The following is a 21,604-nucleotide window of genomic DNA, read 5'->3' as shown; positions in this document are numbered from 1 at the left end:
AGAAGAATTGAGATAAACAAACGGACACTTACCTAAAAGCACATTTAGGGATTATTTCAGGAGAAAAAAAAGTTGACAAGAAAAGACGTCTTTTACATAAAGACATGTTGTTTTACCCCCAGTGAGCGCAGTAATGAGCTTTTCTCTGGTCGTTTAAATTTTGTTTTGATAGCCGACGAACTGAATTTAAATGTAAAGGATTTAAGAATCTATTTATAAATAAAATACATGTTCTGATAGATAGATTTACAATACGGTTGGAAACACTGAGGTTTTAAATATATTCTGTTGGAGCTTCCAGGACTGATTCTGATCCGTAGAGAGTTTTCGGTTTTCGGTTGCTTTGACCTGTGACTTTAATAAAAAACCTTGCTTCAGTTGCAGAGAATGATGATTGGAAATACTTCTGTTGCTCGTTGTGATTTAGGAAAACATTTTGTTTGCTGACAAGGCCTCTCACCTTCCTTTGCTTTTTTTTTCCTGCATTGTTGTAATGAAAAATACATTTTTTGGTTCAAAATTCACCGACAATATTTCTTGAAGATAAAAATCCTCATCTATTCAACTTCATAAGTAGTTACCAGGACCGTCTTAATACAAATGGTTTTATAATAATGTCAGCATTTTTTTTTTTTAATGGACTGATATTTAGGGGAAAAATAAATTACTAACAGGGTTGTATCCAGCTTTACGTAAAAAAAAAAAAAAATTGTGATTACTCAAAGTCAGCAGGAGCGCTGGGCTGGTTTCTCTGCAACAAGATGGCCAATATAGAGCCTCTGATTTAATAATTTTAACTAGTTTACAGATTATTTTATTAAGTAAATGTGACCAAACAAGGCACAGGCTAATGTTGCTTCAGGAAAAATCAAGTCTTATCTTTCTGTAGGGCATCAAGTGCCCTAAAGAACCCTGTGGTTGGAAATAATCTATGGTGTTCAAGTCTTTAAAAGAATCATCAAAAGATAAAAGAGTTTTTCCTCTAAAAATATAATCACTTATCAAACTTTCAACTGTAATATTTTCCTTGTAGTGGCTGAAAAGTTCTCTTTCTACCGTCTGCTTTTCTTCGACTTTCCTTTTCAATTGGTTGAGAGAAAAAAAAAGGATCCAAAGGTACAACTGGATGTTGTTTGTTTTCTTGTGGTGTAGTGCCCGGAGCTCCTCCGAGGAAGGTGGAGGTCGAGGCCATCAATTCCACTGCGCTGAGGGTGAGCTGGAAGTCCCCCCTGCCTGTGAAGCACCACGGCCAGATCAGAGGTTACCAGGTGGTTTACTCCAGGCTGGAGAACGGAGAGCCCCATGGCCAGCCAGTCATCACCGACGTCTCTCTACCAGAAGCACAGGTGACTTCTTGTTTCCTTGACCACACTGACATTGAGCAGGTGCTATGAGTTGTTACAGCAGCTGTTTTTCTCTTCCATTCTTCAACAAAACTGTGGAAAATAATGCAGTGTAACACTTACAAAGATTTTTCTTGAACGGAAATTCACTGGTGTTTTGCTGCCATTAAGTAAATATTGTAATGACATATTTCCTGAAACTGTTTTCCAAGGTCACCCACCTTACCTTTACAGATCTCTTAAAGTGATAGTTCACCCAAAATTCAAACTTTACTTATGCTCTACTCACACTCATGTCGACTAAGGTTTGGGATTATTTTAGAGTAATCTGTTCTTTTTTAGAGTTAAAGGCACACATGTTTGTTCATTTTAATGTAGCAACTAAGAAACTAACTAGAACTTCCTCCAAAAAAACACTTAAAAACATCCCAATACCTCCAAAAACTGATGCTGAAAGAATTTTAAAAAATCAATATTTTACGCTCGTGTGTGGCAGACTTTATAACAGTCTCAAGCCATGTAAACCTGAAGTACTCTGGGTAAATATTGTGAGCACTTCCCATGTAGAAAGACTGTGTGCGCTCTGGAAGCGGTCGCGATATTTACCTGGAGTGCTGTTAGTCCTTCAACGCCTGCCACAAATGAGCATAAAATATAGACTTGTTTTATTTTTTCTTCTCGTCGAGGCTTTAATACAAGATGGACGTTACAGACGAGCAGTATGGAGGTATTTAAGTGTTTTATTGTTGTGTATTTTTGGAGGAAGTTCGTCCCTGAGCGCTTAGTTTCTTCATTAAAATATACATACATTTTTGGCTATAACTCTAAAAAGGAACGTATTTCTCTGAAAATAATCCCAACCCTTAGTCGACATGAGGGCGAGTAGAAAATTAGTTTTTTTTCGGTGAACTATCACTTTAAGTATTTCTAGAACAAGGTTTTGATCCTGTAAATGATCAGGCTTGAAAACAGTGTAAGTCCTAACAAATTCTATTGATAACATTTTGACGTATTTATCGTTTCCTTTTTCTTTTTTTTTTACTTAAACCTACTAGACCTATGGTGGGCGTTTGCTTTTTTCTCAGGGTTCACATTTATACAGTAGCTGTTGTGAGGGGCCATCAAGCAAAAACAATAAGCAAAAAGTATAATATCAAGTAAAGAAATCAAGCTAAATACTCTTTTTTATTATGTTATCATTGCCTCAACAAGAAACTCATGTATAGAATCAGAAACTTTCACTGCCAGTTTGGTACAAAACACAACACGGGAATATTTAATATTTAAAGGCATCACTGAGTAAAATAATGAATTTGTATGAATAATAAGAATACATTTTATTTAAAAGCGCCTTTCATGAGACTCAAGGTCACTGCACAATCAAATCACAAATACAATAAAATGAATCACATTTAGCCATTGACACGTGTAGTAATATTACATTATATGAAATTGAGTTACACCTATTTAAAGGAAAATACAATGGGAGGTATGTCAGCAAAAGACTTCTACAGCAGCTACAAACAGCTTTAATTGACTCTCTTTTATGATTCTCATCCGGTGAAGTCATGGTTAAAGTAAAGACATTTTTTTTCATCAGTAAAGAAATGTCTGTCTTTGACGTATGTCATGAGCAGCGTTTATGTTATTTCTTAAAGCATGCGACTTTTGTCGGCTCTAATGTCAGAGACGAAAGGGAAGTATCTCACTGGGTTCAGTCAGTGCCATCGGTGCAGCTCGTGGTGACTTCTGCTCTACTTTCATGTGCCATCAAAATGTTCCCAAACCCCCACCTAAATAAAAATATGAGTAGTTTAAAACCCTCTCAAAATGACTTCCAAACCACAAGAATTTAGCATTAGTACCAGCCATGAGAGGAGAAATCTGAGAAGGTATTTGTACCACCGGACAGCAGTATCTTGTCAGCAGGCACCACCATGCACGTCATGGATAAGTGGACTCACCTTAGGATCAGACACTTGCGTAACCACCAGCAGAAATACTCGCCTCTAATCTCCTGTTTTTATTTCTTTTATGAGCTGCATTCCTGTCTTATCTGTGCGAGAAGGATGCCTGTTATAGCACCCACATCATTTCACTCATCGAAAACGCCATGCATGGACACACACACACACAGAAAGACACACACGAACAGACACACACTACAGGTATTTTCCTGTAAGGAGCTGTCTTATAGCGTCATCTCTGATAAGTTGAGTCTCTCCCTCTGGCATCCGTGATGGTAATGAAAGCCAACACAAAAGTTGCAGAAAGGCCCAGCACACTAGTTTCAACACACACTCCCTAAACTATTACTCATCGTGTAACATCCCACATGCTGAGTCATTAGTCGTGGTTGTCGTATCTTGCGAATAATTCATCGCAATGATTAATCGTAATCAGTGCACTTAAAAAAAATACATTTTAGTCGTGTTTTTAATCTGTTTTCATATCGTATAAAAAACTGTTTTTTAATTTGGGTTCGTATTTCCTAATGATTTAGACAAAACAACACAGCCATGTCCAGCTGTGCTGGTGGGTTGAAGGCAAAACTGTATGCAAATGACTAAAAATGCATCTGTTCAAATCAGTTCAGAGCAGTAAATGAAGTCACTTTTTATTATATATCAATATCAGTGTTTTGCTAAATTAATCAATTTAAACTGGAATGAAAAACTCTAATTAGACCAACAATTACAGACTATAATGACAACACTAATCCTACCAATGCTACAATTGTTTAACTAAATATTTCTCCGTGTATCAGCCCAGTCAAAGTAGCAGAATTTTTAAATAGTACTGCTGCTGGTTGATCATTAAGATTAGCAGACGATTCAACATAAAGGTGATTCATTTTATAAATTAAATCGGACTGATTGGCTTAAAAGCTTATGTTCAATAGTGAATATAATATGAGTTATTCCTGTATAATGTGTGGTAACCATTGCAATATAAATAATATTAAATGAAATAACATGAAATAGTTATTTGGGTCAAACTTAAAAGAAAACATGTACAGTAAATATGCATTAAACAAATGTGCATTCAAGTGGAAATGGCTAATTATAGACACGCTGTTAAGCCGGAGAACACAAACAATGGCAATATGCTCCTTTGTTCCTCCATTTATCAGCCGCTGCAGACAAACAATATCAAACATGCTTTGGTTGCTAATTGGAGATCTGAACTTTTGTGTTTATCTGGGACACTGCTGTTGAATTTGTCGTTCTTGGAAGCGGCCTTAAAATCCCTTCGCTCACTCGTGGACACAAACCGAGTGAGGAGATTACGGCTTTCCATCACAAACACGACCATGACAACAAAATAGGTTAATATTTGGACCCAGAGATGGCGAGCTGTTAATCGGCTGCCATTTTCACTCTTATTTCTCTCGTCAAGATCCTCCTCTCTGTTCTTCTGGCATGGCTCTTGTTTTCCTTTTTTTTGCATGGCTGAAGACCGGGGTTATCTATCTTAGAGCTGATGGCTGTGAAGCGTGAGCATCACATGATTTGATAAGATATGGCAACCTCTCTTTGACTCATCTGTTCGTGGTCTGCTTGGAGATGGAAACGCAGATCCAGCCTGTGGCAGAGAGCAAGAGAGGGTGTTGCAGACAATGCCTGCGTCATTTGCTTTTGTAGTTTAGTAGGTCAATTTCGGATCCGAGTTCCAGCTATAATGTCATTAATAGAATTCCATGCATTAGTTATTAGGCGTTGTATGGTGAGGTTGACCCTTTGAACCACGAGAGAAGAGCATGTTGGCTCTTTAGCATTCAGTAAGATCAAAGCTCTAAATATATGTTTTAATACCCCTAGTCGGCATCCAGCCTCAAGAGGACACTCAAGGAACTGCAGCTTTTTGAACTTTTGCATTAGATGAACCATTGTTTGTGCCAAAAAACTGTGCTGATGCTCAATATTTTCAACCCAAAAGCTATACATTATGTGGGACTTTTCTTGTCTCAGGGTAAATATCGTATCAAATTAGAGGCTGAACAGTCTTTTAGACGTCTTTAATTGTATACCATTTCATAACCAGTAAAACACTGATTTAAAAATAAATAAATGAATAAAATCATCACCTCAGCCTATTGGATCTAATTTATTTATTATTTGTCATTAAGTTAATGACCATCTGTATCCAAAATCATGTCTCTTTATTATATTGTATATTCTGCATCTATGATCTGCCCATGTATGTTGACCATTCTTTAATACTCCGTTAATCTCCTTCTTTTCACCAGTGGACCGATGATATGGACAGTGTAAGTTGTTGCTCTGTGTGTTGATTTGAAGCGATTTAACCTTTTGGACATTTCGAAACATGATGAAACATATTCACCCATTAACATCCTCATCATGAACGTGGAAATTCTGCATCAACATCAGATGTGCATGAGTGTGTGCGCAGTGATTGTTGACTTTTACAATGTAGCAACAGTGACATTCATATCAATGCATTTGTGTGTTACATTAGTTTATCGCTTATACAGGAAATAATTTAACGATGTGGTAATTATATTCAAGGCCTATTTTAACTAACTACAGTAACTTAATTAGTTTAAAGTATATTTTTTAAAATAAAAACCTGACTGAAACAAGCCTTTTTTTTATACAAAACACAGCTTTTATACAGTTATAATCAAAAGAATATAAATGTATAGTTAGTTCGTTATTTCTTTCTGTGCATCACAGTAAATAAATGGTGAGGTGAGGGTGATATTGAATTGAACAATGTCTGTCAGAAAAATGGGGAAAAAAAAAATGAAGGCAATATAAAGACCAATGCAAAAAAGTATTTGAAGTGAATACTGACCAAAAAAGAAAGTATATGCATGTAGTATCAAATAAAATCAAGCTTTTTGATAGAACTTTAAAAGAGTTATACGTTTTAAAAGAATTTTAAAACTAAATTAAAAAAAACTTCAGCGAAGACGGCAGCAGTGAGTAGTGAAGATGGACCGTTGAAATCTTCAGTCAAACTTAAAGTTTGTTTGAACTTTTATTATGATTTAACTTTTGTTTGAATCTTTCTGATGGAAGCCCAAACCTGTAAATACCGGGGGAAACTCTGTCACCACTTCCAGTTTGGAAGTGTGTTTGTCTCATCTATTTTTCAGAAGTTAAATCAAAGGCTCAATTAATCAAGTCTAACTCAGGTATTTGTAGGTCATTTGAGGTCATTGACAGCATCACTTACTTATCTTAATTTCCTGAGTTGACCCTCGGCTGATAAAGATTGATGTGCGTTGTCGTCTCTACTTGCAGCCACTGGTTACATACTGTAGTAATTCTTATGTTCTCTTCTATAGTCACTCAATAGCCATTATTAACCGTCACTGGGTGTCACATACGGTCAGAGCTGGTCTAATTAATCTCTCTCTTTGTCTTTGTGTTCATCCCTCCTCAATTACTGTTCCTGTCTTCTTCACACAGGAGGCCATTATCACAGGCCTGCTCCCAGAGACCAGCTACTCCGTCACCGTGGCAGCTTATACCACCAAGGGCGACGGAGCTCGGAGCAAGGCCAAGACTGCCGCCACCACTGGAGCAGGTGTGTGTGGATGCCTGAGGAATCCAACATCCTTCATCTATTTCCTTTACCATGCACGACCAAACTTAATGATTGTCTTTTGAGACAAAAATTATCACAATATATATATGAGGATAAAAAGCTTATTGATCTCAATAAGACTTTAATTGTGTTCTGAATGTTTCTTCTTCAGGTGATTTAATGCCGGGTGGAAGTCTGCTCACAACCGCCGCTCCGATTAGAGAGCCAATGAGGACACCAGATTTGATGGAATAGAGTTATATTTAAATGTATACTCCAGAGAATGGTGTCTGTATCTAACAATTCACAAATATTACAAAATATACAGAACATATATTGTATTGGTTAACAGTCACACTGTATGACATTATAAATGGTTTATAAACAATCAAATCTTAATAAAGATAACACGTTTAATGCAAACTGTTATGTTATCAACTCTATGAAATCACTATTAGGGTGCATCTACAACCACACGCGAACCGCAGCTGCAGCCGCCTGCACAAACACACACGTGTGGTACTGACACACCCCCCGCATTTAACGTCAAGTGTGTAAACATCAACTTCACACATGTTTACATCACTACAAGGAAGACTCACTTCTTCACGAACGCATTCGAGGAACAAACTTCTCATGAATCGACTAAACATTTTTACTCGTGTCACAGCAATATCGGTCCAACCGGAAAACGTATAACGTAACAAACGTTCCTGACAACAGTTACAGGAATTTACAACAGCCGCCCCCAGAATAGCACTGCTATTATGTAAATATCGTACACTCCCTAAGTGTCTTCACCAATTTTCGGATCTTCAGTCGTTGTTGGAAGCCGAACCAGATGTGCCACTGGATGCATGTAAGTCTTCTCTCCGACGAGGACCTCTGCTGTGCGAACACGTCCATCTGCACTCAGACATAGCTTCATGACCTTCCCAATGGGACTGTGGGTCGACGATCATGACAACAGTGTCCAGGAGAAGATCCTCAGTTGGTTGATTCCCCTTCTGGCGCACTTGCAACGATGGTTTTCTTTATGAACTGGGCCCAAAGGTGATCCACCATCATCTGGCAATGGCGCCAATGTCTTTGTGTTAGAGTGTCTGGGGCATAAGTCACTTGCGGTATTTCCCGCTCCCAGGCACCACAAAGGTGAGATGCCGCAGGGGGCTTCAATCTGATCTGTTGTTTAGCCAATGATTCTTGAACCTTGGACTCAATTTCTGAAAAGGACTCTCTCTGTTCCCTCTCTGCCCCACGAAAGATCAGAATTCACCTCAAAGGGGGTTCCTCTTCGGGAGACAAACCTTCTCAGGTCGACAAATCCAAGTGTACACAGCTTGCTGTGAGACACTTGAAGATGAGTCCCCAGCGCTTTTCACTACATCGACCAACCTTTACGAGATATGGCCAAAAGCAGTCGAAACACGTTGAGAAGAATCTGGATTTTAATATCTGCAGGCCATCATTGGGACCACAGGTTTCCCTCTCCACTTCTTCCAGTCTGTACATGTTTTGTCTTCTCAGCTCTGCAAAGACTATATCAGATCCTGGATGTAGTAAATGGAAATCCACTTATTTGATCAGGAGTCTCGTCAATGGATGCTTGGGATCCAGCACTACAGGGTGGATCTCTATCACTGTGGTATCATCCAGATACCTTAGGTGTCCACCTACTCTAATGAGGCCCGTAGACAATTCCAATTTGGGGGAGAGTGTACCGAGTTTACTACTACTTGGCACCGATCTACCATCTTTAAGGCACTTAAGCTCTTCTGGGAAACAGTCTCCTTGAATTGACTTAAGGAGGTGGACTTCTGCATCTCGCAGGTCTGGTGACGGTCGAGAAGAGTCGGCCGCCGCCCCGTGCAACAACTGACGTGTGGCCTTGACCAACTCACTCCACTCGCTGAACTGGGTGACGTCTGGGATCTGGGTTGTGAGACCTGTGGACACTAGGCAGCATGTGACACTCTGTCTGACTTCCACTCCATCAACTGATTCTTGGAGAGCTGGTGATGGGGGCCATTCACTTGAAGGTCGACAGAGGAATGGCGGTACCTGTATCCAGCGGTTTGGTACAGCCAATTGAGCTAATGTCTTTCCACGAGTAAGATCCTCTGCTGGATTGTTGACTGTGTCCACATATCGCCAGATGTGTGTTGCTGTTTAGTCTTGGATCTCAGAGACTCTGGTTCCAACAAACACCTTGAATTTGCAGGAGTCTGATGTCAGCCATGTCAGGACGGTGGTAGAATCTGTCCATAGCATAGTTTCAGTAATCCTCAAGGAAGGTTCTCTGTGGATGAGGGAGATGACAGTTGGGCCCAGTGTCCAGAGAATTGGGTCATCTCAAGTCCTCTTCTTTGCCCACAGTTTCTGAACAAGAACCTCGGTCGTAAAGGATGATGAGGCCCAGAGGATCATACTGTCGGGCAAGCACCTTGTATATGTAACGCATCGTGGGAGCCTCCATCCTTTCTGGTTTAGATTTATACCGTAGTTGATCTGTAGGGCAAATCCATCGCAGACCCAGTGTGGGTTCCTGGGGGTCTGTGCAGTTGCTGATTAAGAGAGAGACCATTATACACAAAGGAGCAGTCAAACACCAAACGTAACTTTCCATTGTGGCTGACAAGGTGGTGAGGATTAAACCATGATTCCTTATTTGCAGTCATCTCATCATTTTAGAGCTTTCTCACTTGACCACCATCAATGAGTTTCTGGATTACTGCTTGGTCAACTCTGGCTTGATCTGGGACCTTTAACAGGCGCCTTTCTGTGCTGCGAAGGAGTGGCAGAACTGCTACGATAGGAGCCCTCAGATGCGGTGCATTCTTTGCTCGTAGCAATGGTGTAGCATAGTGGAAGTTGCTACCCACCTGTAGTCTTTCTGTGCGAAGGACCACCCCCCCCCCCCCGCGTGTAACGTCAAGCGTGTAAACATCAACTTCACACATGTTTACATCACTACAAGGAAGACTCACTTCTTCACGAACGCATTCTCGGCCGGACTTTTCGTTACACAGGAGGAATAAGCTTCTCATGAGTCGACTAAAGTTTTTTACTCGTGTCACAGCAATATTGGTCCAACCGGAAAACATATAACATAACAAACGTTCCTGACAACAGTTACAGGAATTTACAACAAATTGATAGATAAGTATTTTTAAATATAAGACTCCAGATGATTTAATACAAGTAATTAGAGGTTATGGTTGTACTCTGAATTTCAAATTAATTTCATGCCTGTATTAATAAAGCTAAAGCATTTTATCTAACATTCCCTCTTGGTTGTGTGGGTTGCAGCTACAATAACCAGATTAAAAGATTAACGCCTCTACTTTTGTACAGTAAACATTGACAAAATCTCAGTTTATTAGAAAACATAATCATCTTTTATTACATAATATTTAGTTTGTCCACAATCAAAGTGTTAATGTTAAAAGAAAGCCCAGTAAAGGAAGAAACAATAACTCTCAGATGCCAAAAAAAACTTTCTTTTAACTGCCATTTCTCATGATATTTTAGTTTTAGAGCTGCGATGGATAACTATAAAGAGACTCAAGATGCAGAAATGAATCCCAGAAAAAAATATTGACTGAAAAACACTGGTTATATTAAAGTCATCATTTAATTCAAGCAATATATTCGTGAAATCTATGGTGTAATAGTTGAAATTGTTCTTATGGGTTGTAGGAAGCGGACCTAGGATGTTCTCTTTAAATGTTAGTATCCATATTTCATTGTCTCAACAATAAACAAACCTTTTACCTTCATCAGTTCCAGGCAAACCTACGATGATGATCAGCACCACCATTGGAAACACTGCACTGATCCAGTGGCAGCCCCCGAAAGAAATGGTGGGGGAGCATGTGGGGTACCAGTTTAAGTACAAGAGAGCGGAAGAGGAAGCGTTCACTGTCAAAGACTTCAGGAAGACTGACGACCACTTCACGGTCACAGGGCTTCACAAGGGAGCGACCTATATCTTTAAGCTATGTGCCAAAAACCGGGCGGGAAACGGCGAGGAGTACGTGAAGGAGATCAGCACCCCCGAAGACATGCCCACCAGCTACCCTCTGAACCTGAGTGTGGTCGGCCTGACGGCCACGTCCACCAAGCTGGCCTGGGACCCCCCGGCTCTGTCCGAGAGGAACGGGAAGATCGTCAGGTATAAAGTCGTGTATCGAGATATCAACAGCCAGAACAATCACACCAACATCACCACGGAGACCCAGATGACCATTCAGGGTTTGCAGCCCGACACCACCTATGACATCAGGGTCCAGGCCTTTAACAGCAAGGGGGGAGGTCCAAACAGCCCCAGCATCCAGAGCCGGACCATGTCCACCTCTATGCCAGGTGAGCTCTTCGTGGTTAAAACTGTAAAATGTTTTTTGTTCGAAATGTTTCATTCTGTGTCGATGCCTTAATAGTCCTGGTTGAATGGTTTCTCTGCACCGATATAGTAAAAATTCTCCAATAATACATTGAATACATTTTATTATCGTGAATAACAATCTACACTTTCTTCTTCAGTATTCACTAAGAACTTTGGCGTGAAGGCAGTTATGAAGACGTCGGTTCTGCTGACCTGGGATGTCCCTGAAACATACAAATCTCAAGTGCCTCTCAAGGTGAGATCATTATAGTTTTAAAATGAGATTGAATAAAGGTTATAAAGGTGTAGGAAGTCAGTCATACAGTTTCACACACAAGAGTATTTCAATGAACTCCTCACCTCCATACGGTCTTCTTTCAGTAGCTCCACATTGCCTTCACTCTTCAGTATATTGAATATTTAATAGAAACACTTCAGTCTGTACAGCATACACATGGCACTTGTAGAGAAGACATTGCAACCGAGTGAAAAAACACATTCTGCTTCTATCTGAAAGCGGCTCAAAAATACAACCCAAAATGGTGCTTATAGAATCAGTTTAATTTTTGTTTTTCAAAAAACAGGGGCAATATTTTCTAACAATAAGAGAAGCCCTTAATGTGTGTTTTCATTAGAACTTTGTTATGTCCTTCCCTGTTATATTTGGATGACATTGTGTATGCATTTTTCATTGGGGTAAATAAATCCGGAAAAAAAAGGCTAAAGCATCAAAATCTGAGGGTGTTTTTATTATATATTTAAACTATTTGTTCTAGATTAGCGTTCTCCTGTCCCTGAGAAATTTGATGCATATTTTGTTGTTTAATATTTTGTTTATTAAGTAAGTAAAGATACAATTGATTGGCCATCTTTACTTTAAGAAATTAGGATCAGTCATTCTAAAATCTTTGAATGAGCCCAAGTATGTCCAAACTTTGGGCCTATACTGTATAATCTACACTATATAAACGATAACATTTGATGAACATTGAACAAACATGCTCTGCCTATATGGAGGACCACAGAATATTATGTCACAGCCTTAAATGGCTCTGGGTCGCAAGTTTGAAACCACTGGTATACATTGTTGTTTTTTTGTCAATATGACGAAAAATACTGTTTTGTACAGAAAATAACATCTCTTCTTTACACGTATTAGATTTCTCTGTCTGGTATCACAAAATAGAAATGTAGGTTTGCTCCATCGATATATATATATAATATATATTATTAGTTTGCTTATCAGGAGTCTGGGTGAAGAGATGTTGGAGAAAAGATTGTGAGAATGTCTCGATTTTCTTGTTGCATCTCAGATCTTGTACAACAAGCAAAGTGTGGAGGTCCAAGGGGACCTGAAGAGGAAGCTGATCACGCAGCTGCAGCCGGACACAGACTACTCCTTTGTTCTGATGAGCCGTGGGAACAGTGCTGGAGGCCTTCAGCAGCAGGTCTCCATCCGCACCGCTCCCGACCTGCTGAAAGTCAAACCCGCAGAACATCACCAGGACGACGAGGAGGGAGGCAGAGTGACCATCAGTCTGCCAAGGAGCCCCGCGGGGGCCACTGTCAGGTACTGATGTGCACAAATGTAAATCTTTTATCAGGAGTAGAATAGATTTTAACCAATGTACGTTTATGATGGCTGACCTCCTGTTGACTGAAGCTATTTAGTTTGCATTTTCACAAAACCATTTTGTGACACAGGTGGTTCTACATCGTGGTTTTACCAGTGGCTGCAGCCTCTGTGAGGAAGTGGGAGAACCCGGAGGACATGGATATACATGAGGTGAGATCAACTATTCTTATTTACCGTTTTCAGGACCCGTCCGTGATCCTCCGTGATAAGCAGTGTTTCACATTGTCTTGTTTTTAAACCATGTACGATTTCCTCGCGGCAGCTCTTGGACTCTGGGGCTGAAAGCACATCACAAAGAAAGAAGAGGCAGAACCAGGAGTTCCTGAAGCCGTACATCGCTGCGAAGTTGGACGCTCTGCCAGATCTCTTCACTCTGGGCGATGAGAAGAGTTATAACGGTTACTACAACAAGCCTCTTCCAGGACAGCAACTGTACCGATGCTTCGTCCTGGCCGACCTGGGCGAACACGAGTCTGTGAGTAGAGTCTTGATGCCTTCTGTGAGTCTCCACCTTAGTGTCGTCAGTAGTTTTACTTTAGAAACACATTAATAGCTCATAAATACTTATGTAAGTTTTTATTTTATTAGTCAGGTTTTTTTTTTAAGAATTATAATAATACATTTTATTTAAAGGCACCTCTTTTGAAACTCAAGGTCACCGTAGATATAAATTAAATACAAAATAAAAACAGGAATAGAAACATAAAAAGCAGCAGAATAGAAAAGTGGATAAAATGGCAAATTACTTGGATAATTGAATTGGGTACAATAGGTGTGTTTTTAGATGAGATTTAAATAATTTAAATGAGATGTTTCTGTGTTTTGGTGGTAAAATCTGTTTCTATGCTTAATTATATTGATAACAAATGCATGTATTTAGTATACTAAATCACTTATATTGAAAACCCAGAATTAAATCAAAAATGCTCTTCATAATTTTCTTTCTAATTAAATTTACATTTCAGGAGTTTAAATTGACAAATTTGTAAATATAATTTGTAAATATCAAGTTTTAGTTAGTTTAGTCTTTTTCCACATACTTTTTACTGTTTGGTCCAATATTTATATTGTTGCATTATTGAGCTTTTTGATCCCTAACTCATCTTTATTTCTGCATGTCTTTTGTCATCTAACACAAGATCAAGGTCAGATTAATATTTTCCTCTCTGACCACCTTTGAAGCACTCGCTGAATTTGATGCTGCCTCTTGCCAACTCACATATCAACAGCTCACTCAAAGAAAAGATCATGTCAAAGCCTGTTGATTATGAGACTATTCAAAAGAAATGGAAGAACCTGAAAAGGTTTTGTATTTTTGAATCTTTTGTCGTTTCTTTTCAAGCCTCCGCCTTTAAGAACTGTCAGAGACACTTCTGTGGGACTGTGTAAGGTTTTCATTCCAACAATGCGTTCGCCGTCAGAACCTCCACCTACGGTGTGCCCCGCATATTCCTTCAGACCAAACAACGAGGTTAAAATAATGCTGAGTTGGTTGGAAACTAAATCGTTTTTCTTCCCCGGTGTTTTCAATCTCCAGAACAAAAGAGCAGCTCCCTGAGGCGGCCGTGCCTACATGCCAGGCACGTCGCATTTATGCGAATCACATCCTTGAAATGGTGCATCAGTGTGTAGGTGTATCGCTCAGGCCAAGATCCCCGCTGTCACTCACAGGCACTTTATATCCAGAGAATGGCATCTTCGAACTAATTTCTAGTGTTTTCTCTTCTCTTCGTCATGACAGGCACGACGTATCACAGTATTAAAAAAGATAACGGGGTAAACTACGGAGAAAGCTGTACTTAAGTTCAAATCAGAACTATTTGTATATGTATTCATTTTTAATTGGCAAGATATGCTACAGCAGGGGTGGGCAATTAAACTTATTCAAGGGTCACATTCAATTCTGTGAATGTTTTTAGGGGCCGACAAGCAAAATGAAAGACTATCCCTAAGAAAACAAAATAACAAAATGAAAGACTATCCCTAAGAAAGAAATCCCTAAAAAAAATTAAATGCGTCATTTGGTGGTGACATTTATTAAGCTAAATATGCTGCAATTTTATTCTTGTATAGATGAGTTTTTTTCAAAACAGTTCTTCAATCAACTTAAAAAAAAATGTTCTGAGGGATTAATATATACTCGAAAAATTATACACAAAAAGGAGGGAAGTGTTATGTGAAAATGTAAATTAATAATAAATACAAAAAACATTTGTTAATGAATTAGAACCATTTATACATTATCATACTTTGACATTACGAGGGCCGCATAAATGCAGTCAAAGGGCCGCATGTGGCCCCCGGGCCGCACTTTGCCCAGGTCTGTGCTACAGGCTAACTTGTCCGTGACTCTGATAAAGTATATGTTTAAATGAAGGATAATTGTTTAGGATCTTCCTGACCTTCCATTCCTACTGAGCCAGACCCTTGTTAGTAAAAAAAAAATGATGCTTCAAATAACTTCACGCTTCTGAACTGTTGTACCACATATTGCGCCACAAAAAGTTTTCTTATATAAAGGACTAGCTGGAGCGAGTCGCGAACCCGATGTCTCTCCAGAAGTAATAGTGTTTCTCTTGGCTGCATTTCCACTCATTGCACACTTTGTTTTGCTAATGAACTACTTGTTTCGCTGCGTTGAGAACAGTCAGAGCCCAGTTTCCATAAATGACACCCTACGTGATCTGAGCTTGTATAAAAATAGAAACTTAATCACATTTATTGAATGGCAGCGAGGAAAGTCTTTTTCGTCGCAGCTCTGCAAAGCTGTTGACGGAGGTTGGTGAAGAGGAAAGAAAAGGAGCTGGAGACTAATGTGAAAGGGCACTGTAGCTTTTTACACCCCCCCTCTCCCTGCAGGTAAACAATCAGGGACGTGTGAAATAGGATTAAAGAAACAGCCATCCCAACTGTGCTGAGGAGAGGGAAGGGGGATAGCGAGGGCGAGAGGTGGCTTCTGGTGAAAGCTGCATTTTTGTTGGGAGTGAAAGAGAGGTGAGGGGAAGTCAGACACAGAGGGGAGAGAAGAGAGGAGGCTTAATGGAGGGATGAGACGAGGAGGCGGGGTAATGATGGGGAGTAAACCCGTGATGATGGGGCTGTGGGACAGCTCAGGAAATGAGGTTGAAGACGACACTGCGAGAGTTGCAGGGAGAATCACAACTGGATGGCGTCCAGTTCATTTTGGACAGATGAGCCATTAACGGAGGATCCAGCTGGAAATCTTCCTCGGAATTAAGTAAACGCTCCCGATTCATTCACCTCAGACATTGTCGGTTTAATCTTCCTCGCTTCATGGAAGAGATTATGGAAACACGACACAAGGCGAAACGTTTTGACAAAGAACCATAATTCTTTATTTTGTAATGATATAGAATGAAAGTTTCACAGTTTACGTTTATAGAGAAGTAAAACTAAACCAAAGTTCACTTCTCTCTGAGATTATTTGAAGTTGTCTCAATTGTATTAATTACTATTTTGTATAGTTTATCTGCAGATCCAGGGGTTACACAAGTGTTATAAGCAAACAAAAATAATTGTTAGATTTAACGTAAACAGACAAATTCCTTGTTTCGTCTCGTCTTATTTTGCTTATCCCGGTTCGGGTCGCAGAGGCAGCATCTTCAGCAGGGAGGCCCAGACTTATCTTGGCCCATCATCATCCAGCTCTTTGTTTTGCTCAAAATAATGACACTGCTTCATGAAGCTTCATCAGACCCATCACTACCTTTCATTGGTTTGCAAACAAATTCAAATGTATATAGTATGAGGCAACAGTGCTTCTGAAAAAACATGACATTGCAGTTACACTGCTCTGACACAAGGGGGAGCCAGAAACAGTATTCTCAATCTGCTTGTTTTTTTTCAAGTGCATCATTTTATGCTAAAGAAAAAATGTTTCTGTTTGGCAGCAGAGGACGTTTGCAGCCAGCCCTTTTTCCGAGCCCATTATGGTGAAGCTCCACATCGGAATGGCTCGACAAACTGAGGAACCTGAGATGCTCTGGGTTCTGGGTCCAGTGCTGGCGGTCATCCTCATCATCATCATCGTTATTGCCATCCTACTCTTCAAGAGGTAAGTCCTGGAACCCTCTGAAGGACGTCGAGTGCGTCAACTAAATGTACAGTGCTGGTATGAGGATCAACACCTTTGAGAAAAAGAGAAACAATATTGGAATTTGCAATAGTTATTGTGACGACAGTGTTCAGTTTACCCTGATCAAGAAGGAACAACAACATCTGATGTAACATCTATGTCCAGATTTAGGACGGAGTCTTCTCTCTCAATGTTACTTTAACTACACAGAGATTATCAGAATAAATGGAGCTGCCTGATACTACTTTAACTTCCTGCGAGGTCCAGTTAATTTAATGTTCTTTCTGTCTGCTGCCTTCTCTCCTGCTCTCTGCGGATGCAGCAACCAAGAAAGGTCGGTTTCACTTTGTTGTTCCTATCAGTGTACAACATGCTTCCAGGTCAGACATGTCTGTGTTCTTGGACGGAGACACAATGTGACCGGACCATCTTTGTGTGTTGCTGGGTCACACTCCCTCATTTTCTCTTACACAAAGTTTGTCCGAGCATCTCCATGCCATAATAATGTAGCCAGAGAAATGATTAATGGTCTTACGTTATCACAAAAAATGTTTCTTTATCTTGAATATTATCAATATGACATCATGAATGAGCTTTTCAGGCTACAAATATCTATTTATTCTATTGAAAAATTGAAATATTTCCACTTTAATTTCAGTTTATTGCCTCAGATTTATTCCAAAGTCTTCCGATCCATGTATTTATGATCGTACGTCTATAGGTGACTTGATGGATAAGGAGAACCTACAGATACATCTTAATAATATTTCACATATGCTTCTCGTCAGAAACTGTTCACATCCACACTACAGTATTCTCTCAACAACGTCATCGATCATCGTCTGTCACGCTCACCCACGCTGCCTCATTTTCATCCTTCGCTCTCTTGATTTTGATGTTGTTTTTGGCAGATTTAAAGGTCCCCTGTCAGGTTCTTTATGAACTTGAGCTTTTGCAAAATGCTAATGTGATGTTGAGCGTCACATGTGAGGAGGCGTACACTAATAAATGTGTCGCCTCGCTCAGATATACTTGCTTTATTTGCTTTATTGTCTTTTTTTGTCACACCGGCTCATTTTTTAATTTAATATATTTCGCTCTGTATTTTGATTTTCTTTTTTCGCTATGATAACAATGTTGGGTTTTCTTTCAGAAAACGAACGTCTCCAGCCAAGGACGAGCTTCTGGTGGGGGTGAAGGACTCGCTGTTGGCCCACTCGTCCGACCCAGTGGAGATGAGGAGACTCAATTATCAGACACAAGGCAAGAGCATCATCTTTTCACGTACTGCAGTACCTGAAGCTTTATATATACTGTATATACTCGGTAACTGTGTTTAAAAGCCATAAAATATTACTGTAGTTAAATCCTATTTTGTAATGATGATGGAAACAACAACACGCATAGAGACAGGAAATGGGAATGTATCATAACTCCAATGGTAACACAGGACAGTTGGTGGTTTTAATCCAGGTCCACACATGTTTAAGTCTGAGTATGTGAATTAAAACTAGAAGAAAATAATGACAATTCTTTATTTTTAATACATATAATGATACCTCCATTGAAATAAATAACTGTTGCCTTCTGAGTCTCATTCTCAACAGGATTATTTCTTTATTATGATTTATGTATTGGAGTGACAGAGAGAACATGGCTTTAGATTGATATCCTATATCAGTGTATGTAGTGTATGCTCATCAATGAGTTGCAGTCAGGAATATAGTAGGTGACCATGTGTGTACTTGCAGACAGAAATGGTTTTTTTTTCTTTACTGCTTCTTTCTCAAGTCTCAGCATCACTTTCCTTTCAGTGGGAGTCTTTCTCAAACTTCACAATAGTGCTTCTTTTTCCTCTGCGTCTCTCTCAATCACACGCCGTTCATTTACCTCTGACAGCAGTAGGCGGGAATTTGGCAGATGTTGTTTACACCAACAGAAATGCGTCGCCTCGTTTATCCGATCGCAGACGATTGTTCCACTGTGCAGACGCAATAGTAACTTTTCCCTCAAACTAAAGTACAAAAGACTACAGCTGAGGGTGACGACTAGAAAGTAGTTTGTTCAGAAAAACCCTTTAGCTATTAGTTTGTTTTCCCTCTTTAGATAATTTAACTCTTTATTCCTTTTTCCCCGTTTTCCTGGCAATTAACTTTAGTCGACTTGAATGAAAGTTAAGCTTACTTCTAAAACTCACTCAAGTTGACAGGCAGAAAATAAGACTTATCTTTAGTGAGGTGTAATTACGTTGAAGGGAACATAAGTATTTATTTCTTTCTGAATCTTCTGTAGAGTTTCAGTGACGGCAACAGATCCGGTATGAAGCAGAAAAGCCGACACTTAGCAACATGTCAAGCTTCCGAAAATATACATGTAAATGGGGAAAGACTATAGAAGTATATAAGTATCATTAGAATATTAAATGATTGAATTTAATATTTTAAGAGGCATTATTTTACATATATTATTGAATTCAATAATTTGTATATTAAAATGTATCGTAAAGTTTATGTGTAAAGTTCATTATATAATTTCAACAACAATTTAATGTTTTTTCTTCACATAGATTTAACATTCTAATTCCATTTTTGTTTTCTCCTAGATTCAGATAGATTTTTACATCATAGCATTTCTAATTCAATACAAACACTTTTTTATTGAATTTAAATATCTCAGAATCAGAAAAAAAAATTACATTTAGAAAATCTATTTTTTAATAATAAATTATACTATCAAACTCTATGTGTAAAAATAAATGTTCATAAAATATTAAATTTAAGATACCTGCGTGAGATAAAATCATTCATGTAATTAAATTAAAATATATATATATATATATAAAATGCTTAAAAACAAAAAAAAACATTCACATAAACACAATTTAAAGTTTGAACATTTACAACTTTTAATATTCTGCTGGTACTAACTTGCATAAAAGAACCACTTGTAACGATACAAGTCTTAACTCGATCAGAAGAACTTGTGGTCTCAGCCTCTATGACCACTTTGATACAAAATGCAAATTGATTGAATACCTCTGCTCGAGTGCCTGAATCGACTCGCTGTCTTGTTTAAAGTAGGTACTTTCTCTTAGGTATATTGTAGCATTATGTGTCTTTTTGCTGACGCCCAAGACATATTTCAGATCGGACGTGTATTTTGGTGCATTTGTTTGGGGCGGTGGCACATCAGTCTGCTTTTTTTCACTCAGCATGTCGTCCACTCAGCACTCTTGCTCATGGGGCTTGATTGTGATGTCATTCTTTGAGGTGGAAATTCACCCTTTTCTAGTGAGATCCCAAACTTTTGTCCAGCAACACGCAACAGATCAAACAGGTTTTCTTCAAATGGACTCTTTTTCGGGGGGCTTGTTGCATTGTTTGTGTTTTTTTTGTTTTGCTTTGAACAAAACAAAAGCTGAGTGTGCGCACGTGTGTTTGTAATCCTGACCTTCCCTGCGTTGTCGTCGTCATGAAAAGGTTCAACATCCATAGTGCTAAATAAGTGATTCTAGGGTTTATTTTCACCCAGATTGACATATACAGTGCATCGATTACACGTGTTTTTCAGTGATCTAGTTGTTTTCTACAACCGCGATCAAACTCAAGGTTGTGTGTGTCATTATTTAGTAGAATTGTGTAGCGTTTCTGACATTAGAAGCACGTGATGAAGATGTTATTTTTGCATGGATTACAAACAAAACCAAGTGTGTTGTTCACACAGGCAGCTTGGTTTTTGTGGTGCTTGAATGTAGTGATTTTTTATCCAAAGTTTTGATATTTAAGGCTGCGATGCTTCTGTGACTGATGAGGCAAAAAAACGGTCACCTTGTCTTTTGTATTCATTTCTATCCTCTGCTTTGTTCCGAACTGACCCCTGTGCTGTTTGTTTTGCCTGGTCTGTCCCTGCAGGTTCCAGTGGCCTCAGTTGCCCGAACACTCCAAGTTAGTTTCCATTCCTCATGTGTGTGACTAGCTCTCATTTCCTTGTGGCAATGCTGTTGTTTTTATTGAAGCTCTGGCGCTCGTTCCTCAACCATTTACACACAAAAAAAGATATATATAATGCAAATGAATGATTTCACTGCAGTTCAAGCAAAAAAGCTCTCCTCTCACCCTCTGCTTTTTTTTTTTAAACGAGTCACCCTCTGCTCACAAAACCTCGCCATAAACACACAGCTTTTGAAACACGTGCACATGGTTGCTCGCATGTTTGTGTGTCTCCGTCTCCGCCTGATGTCTTGACTTCCTCCCTGCAGGAATGAGGGAACATCCTCCCATCGCTGTGTGTGACCTCAGCGACCACATCGACAGACTGAAGGCCAACGACGGTCTGCGCTTCTCTCAAGAGTACGAGGTAAACGTTTAGTTAGTGAGGCTCCACTGCTCCCTTTTGGAGACGCATGTTGTAGCAGTTTAATGCCCGTTAGATTTGGTGTAGAGTCAATGTCATCAGGGGCCACATTATATACTGTGACTGTTATCAGGGGCCAATGAAGGGAAGCAAGGAGCCTAAATAAGAGGAAAAATAATAATAATAATAATAATAATAATAATAATAATAAAAAGGAAGTAAGAAAAGAACAT

General features: G+C 39.2%; 1 protein-coding gene across 7 annotated transcripts in view; it reads left to right on the top strand.

Annotated features, from left to right (window-relative positions):
* Positions 1 to 21,604, top strand: part of ptprfa (protein tyrosine phosphatase receptor type Fa) — an 89,346-nt gene that overhangs the window by 58,474 nt on the left and 9,268 nt on the right. For 3 of the 7 annotated variants that reach the window (XM_087783824.1, XM_087783827.1, XM_087783822.1), the window contains 11 exons: positions 1,153 to 1,346; positions 6,785 to 6,902; positions 10,686 to 11,267; positions 11,445 to 11,542; positions 12,600 to 12,856; positions 12,991 to 13,072; positions 13,185 to 13,397; positions 16,834 to 16,997; positions 18,172 to 18,281; positions 20,930 to 20,962; positions 21,277 to 21,374. In XM_087783824.1, the coding sequence (XP_087639950.1) occupies positions 1,153 to 1,346; positions 6,785 to 6,902; positions 10,686 to 11,267; positions 11,445 to 11,542; positions 12,600 to 12,856; positions 12,991 to 13,072; positions 13,185 to 13,397; positions 16,834 to 16,997; positions 18,172 to 18,281; positions 20,930 to 20,962; positions 21,277 to 21,374 (1,949 nt within the window). The remainder of the gene's footprint in view (positions 1 to 1,152; positions 1,347 to 6,784; positions 6,903 to 10,685; positions 11,268 to 11,444; positions 11,543 to 12,599; positions 12,857 to 12,990; positions 13,073 to 13,184; positions 13,398 to 16,833; positions 16,998 to 18,171; positions 18,282 to 20,929; positions 20,963 to 21,276; positions 21,375 to 21,604) is intronic. The other 4 variants (XM_087783828.1, XM_087783826.1, XM_087783823.1 and 1 more) reach the window with 3 other exon arrangements.

The sequence above is a fragment of the Callionymus lyra genome, chromosome 2 (assembly GCF_982586985.1).
Source record: "Callionymus lyra chromosome 2, fCalLyr1.hap1.1, whole genome shotgun sequence".
NCBI lineage: Eukaryota > Metazoa > Chordata > Actinopteri > Syngnathiformes > Callionymidae > Callionymus > Callionymus lyra.
This window is presented reverse-complemented; position numbering and strand designations above follow the sequence as displayed.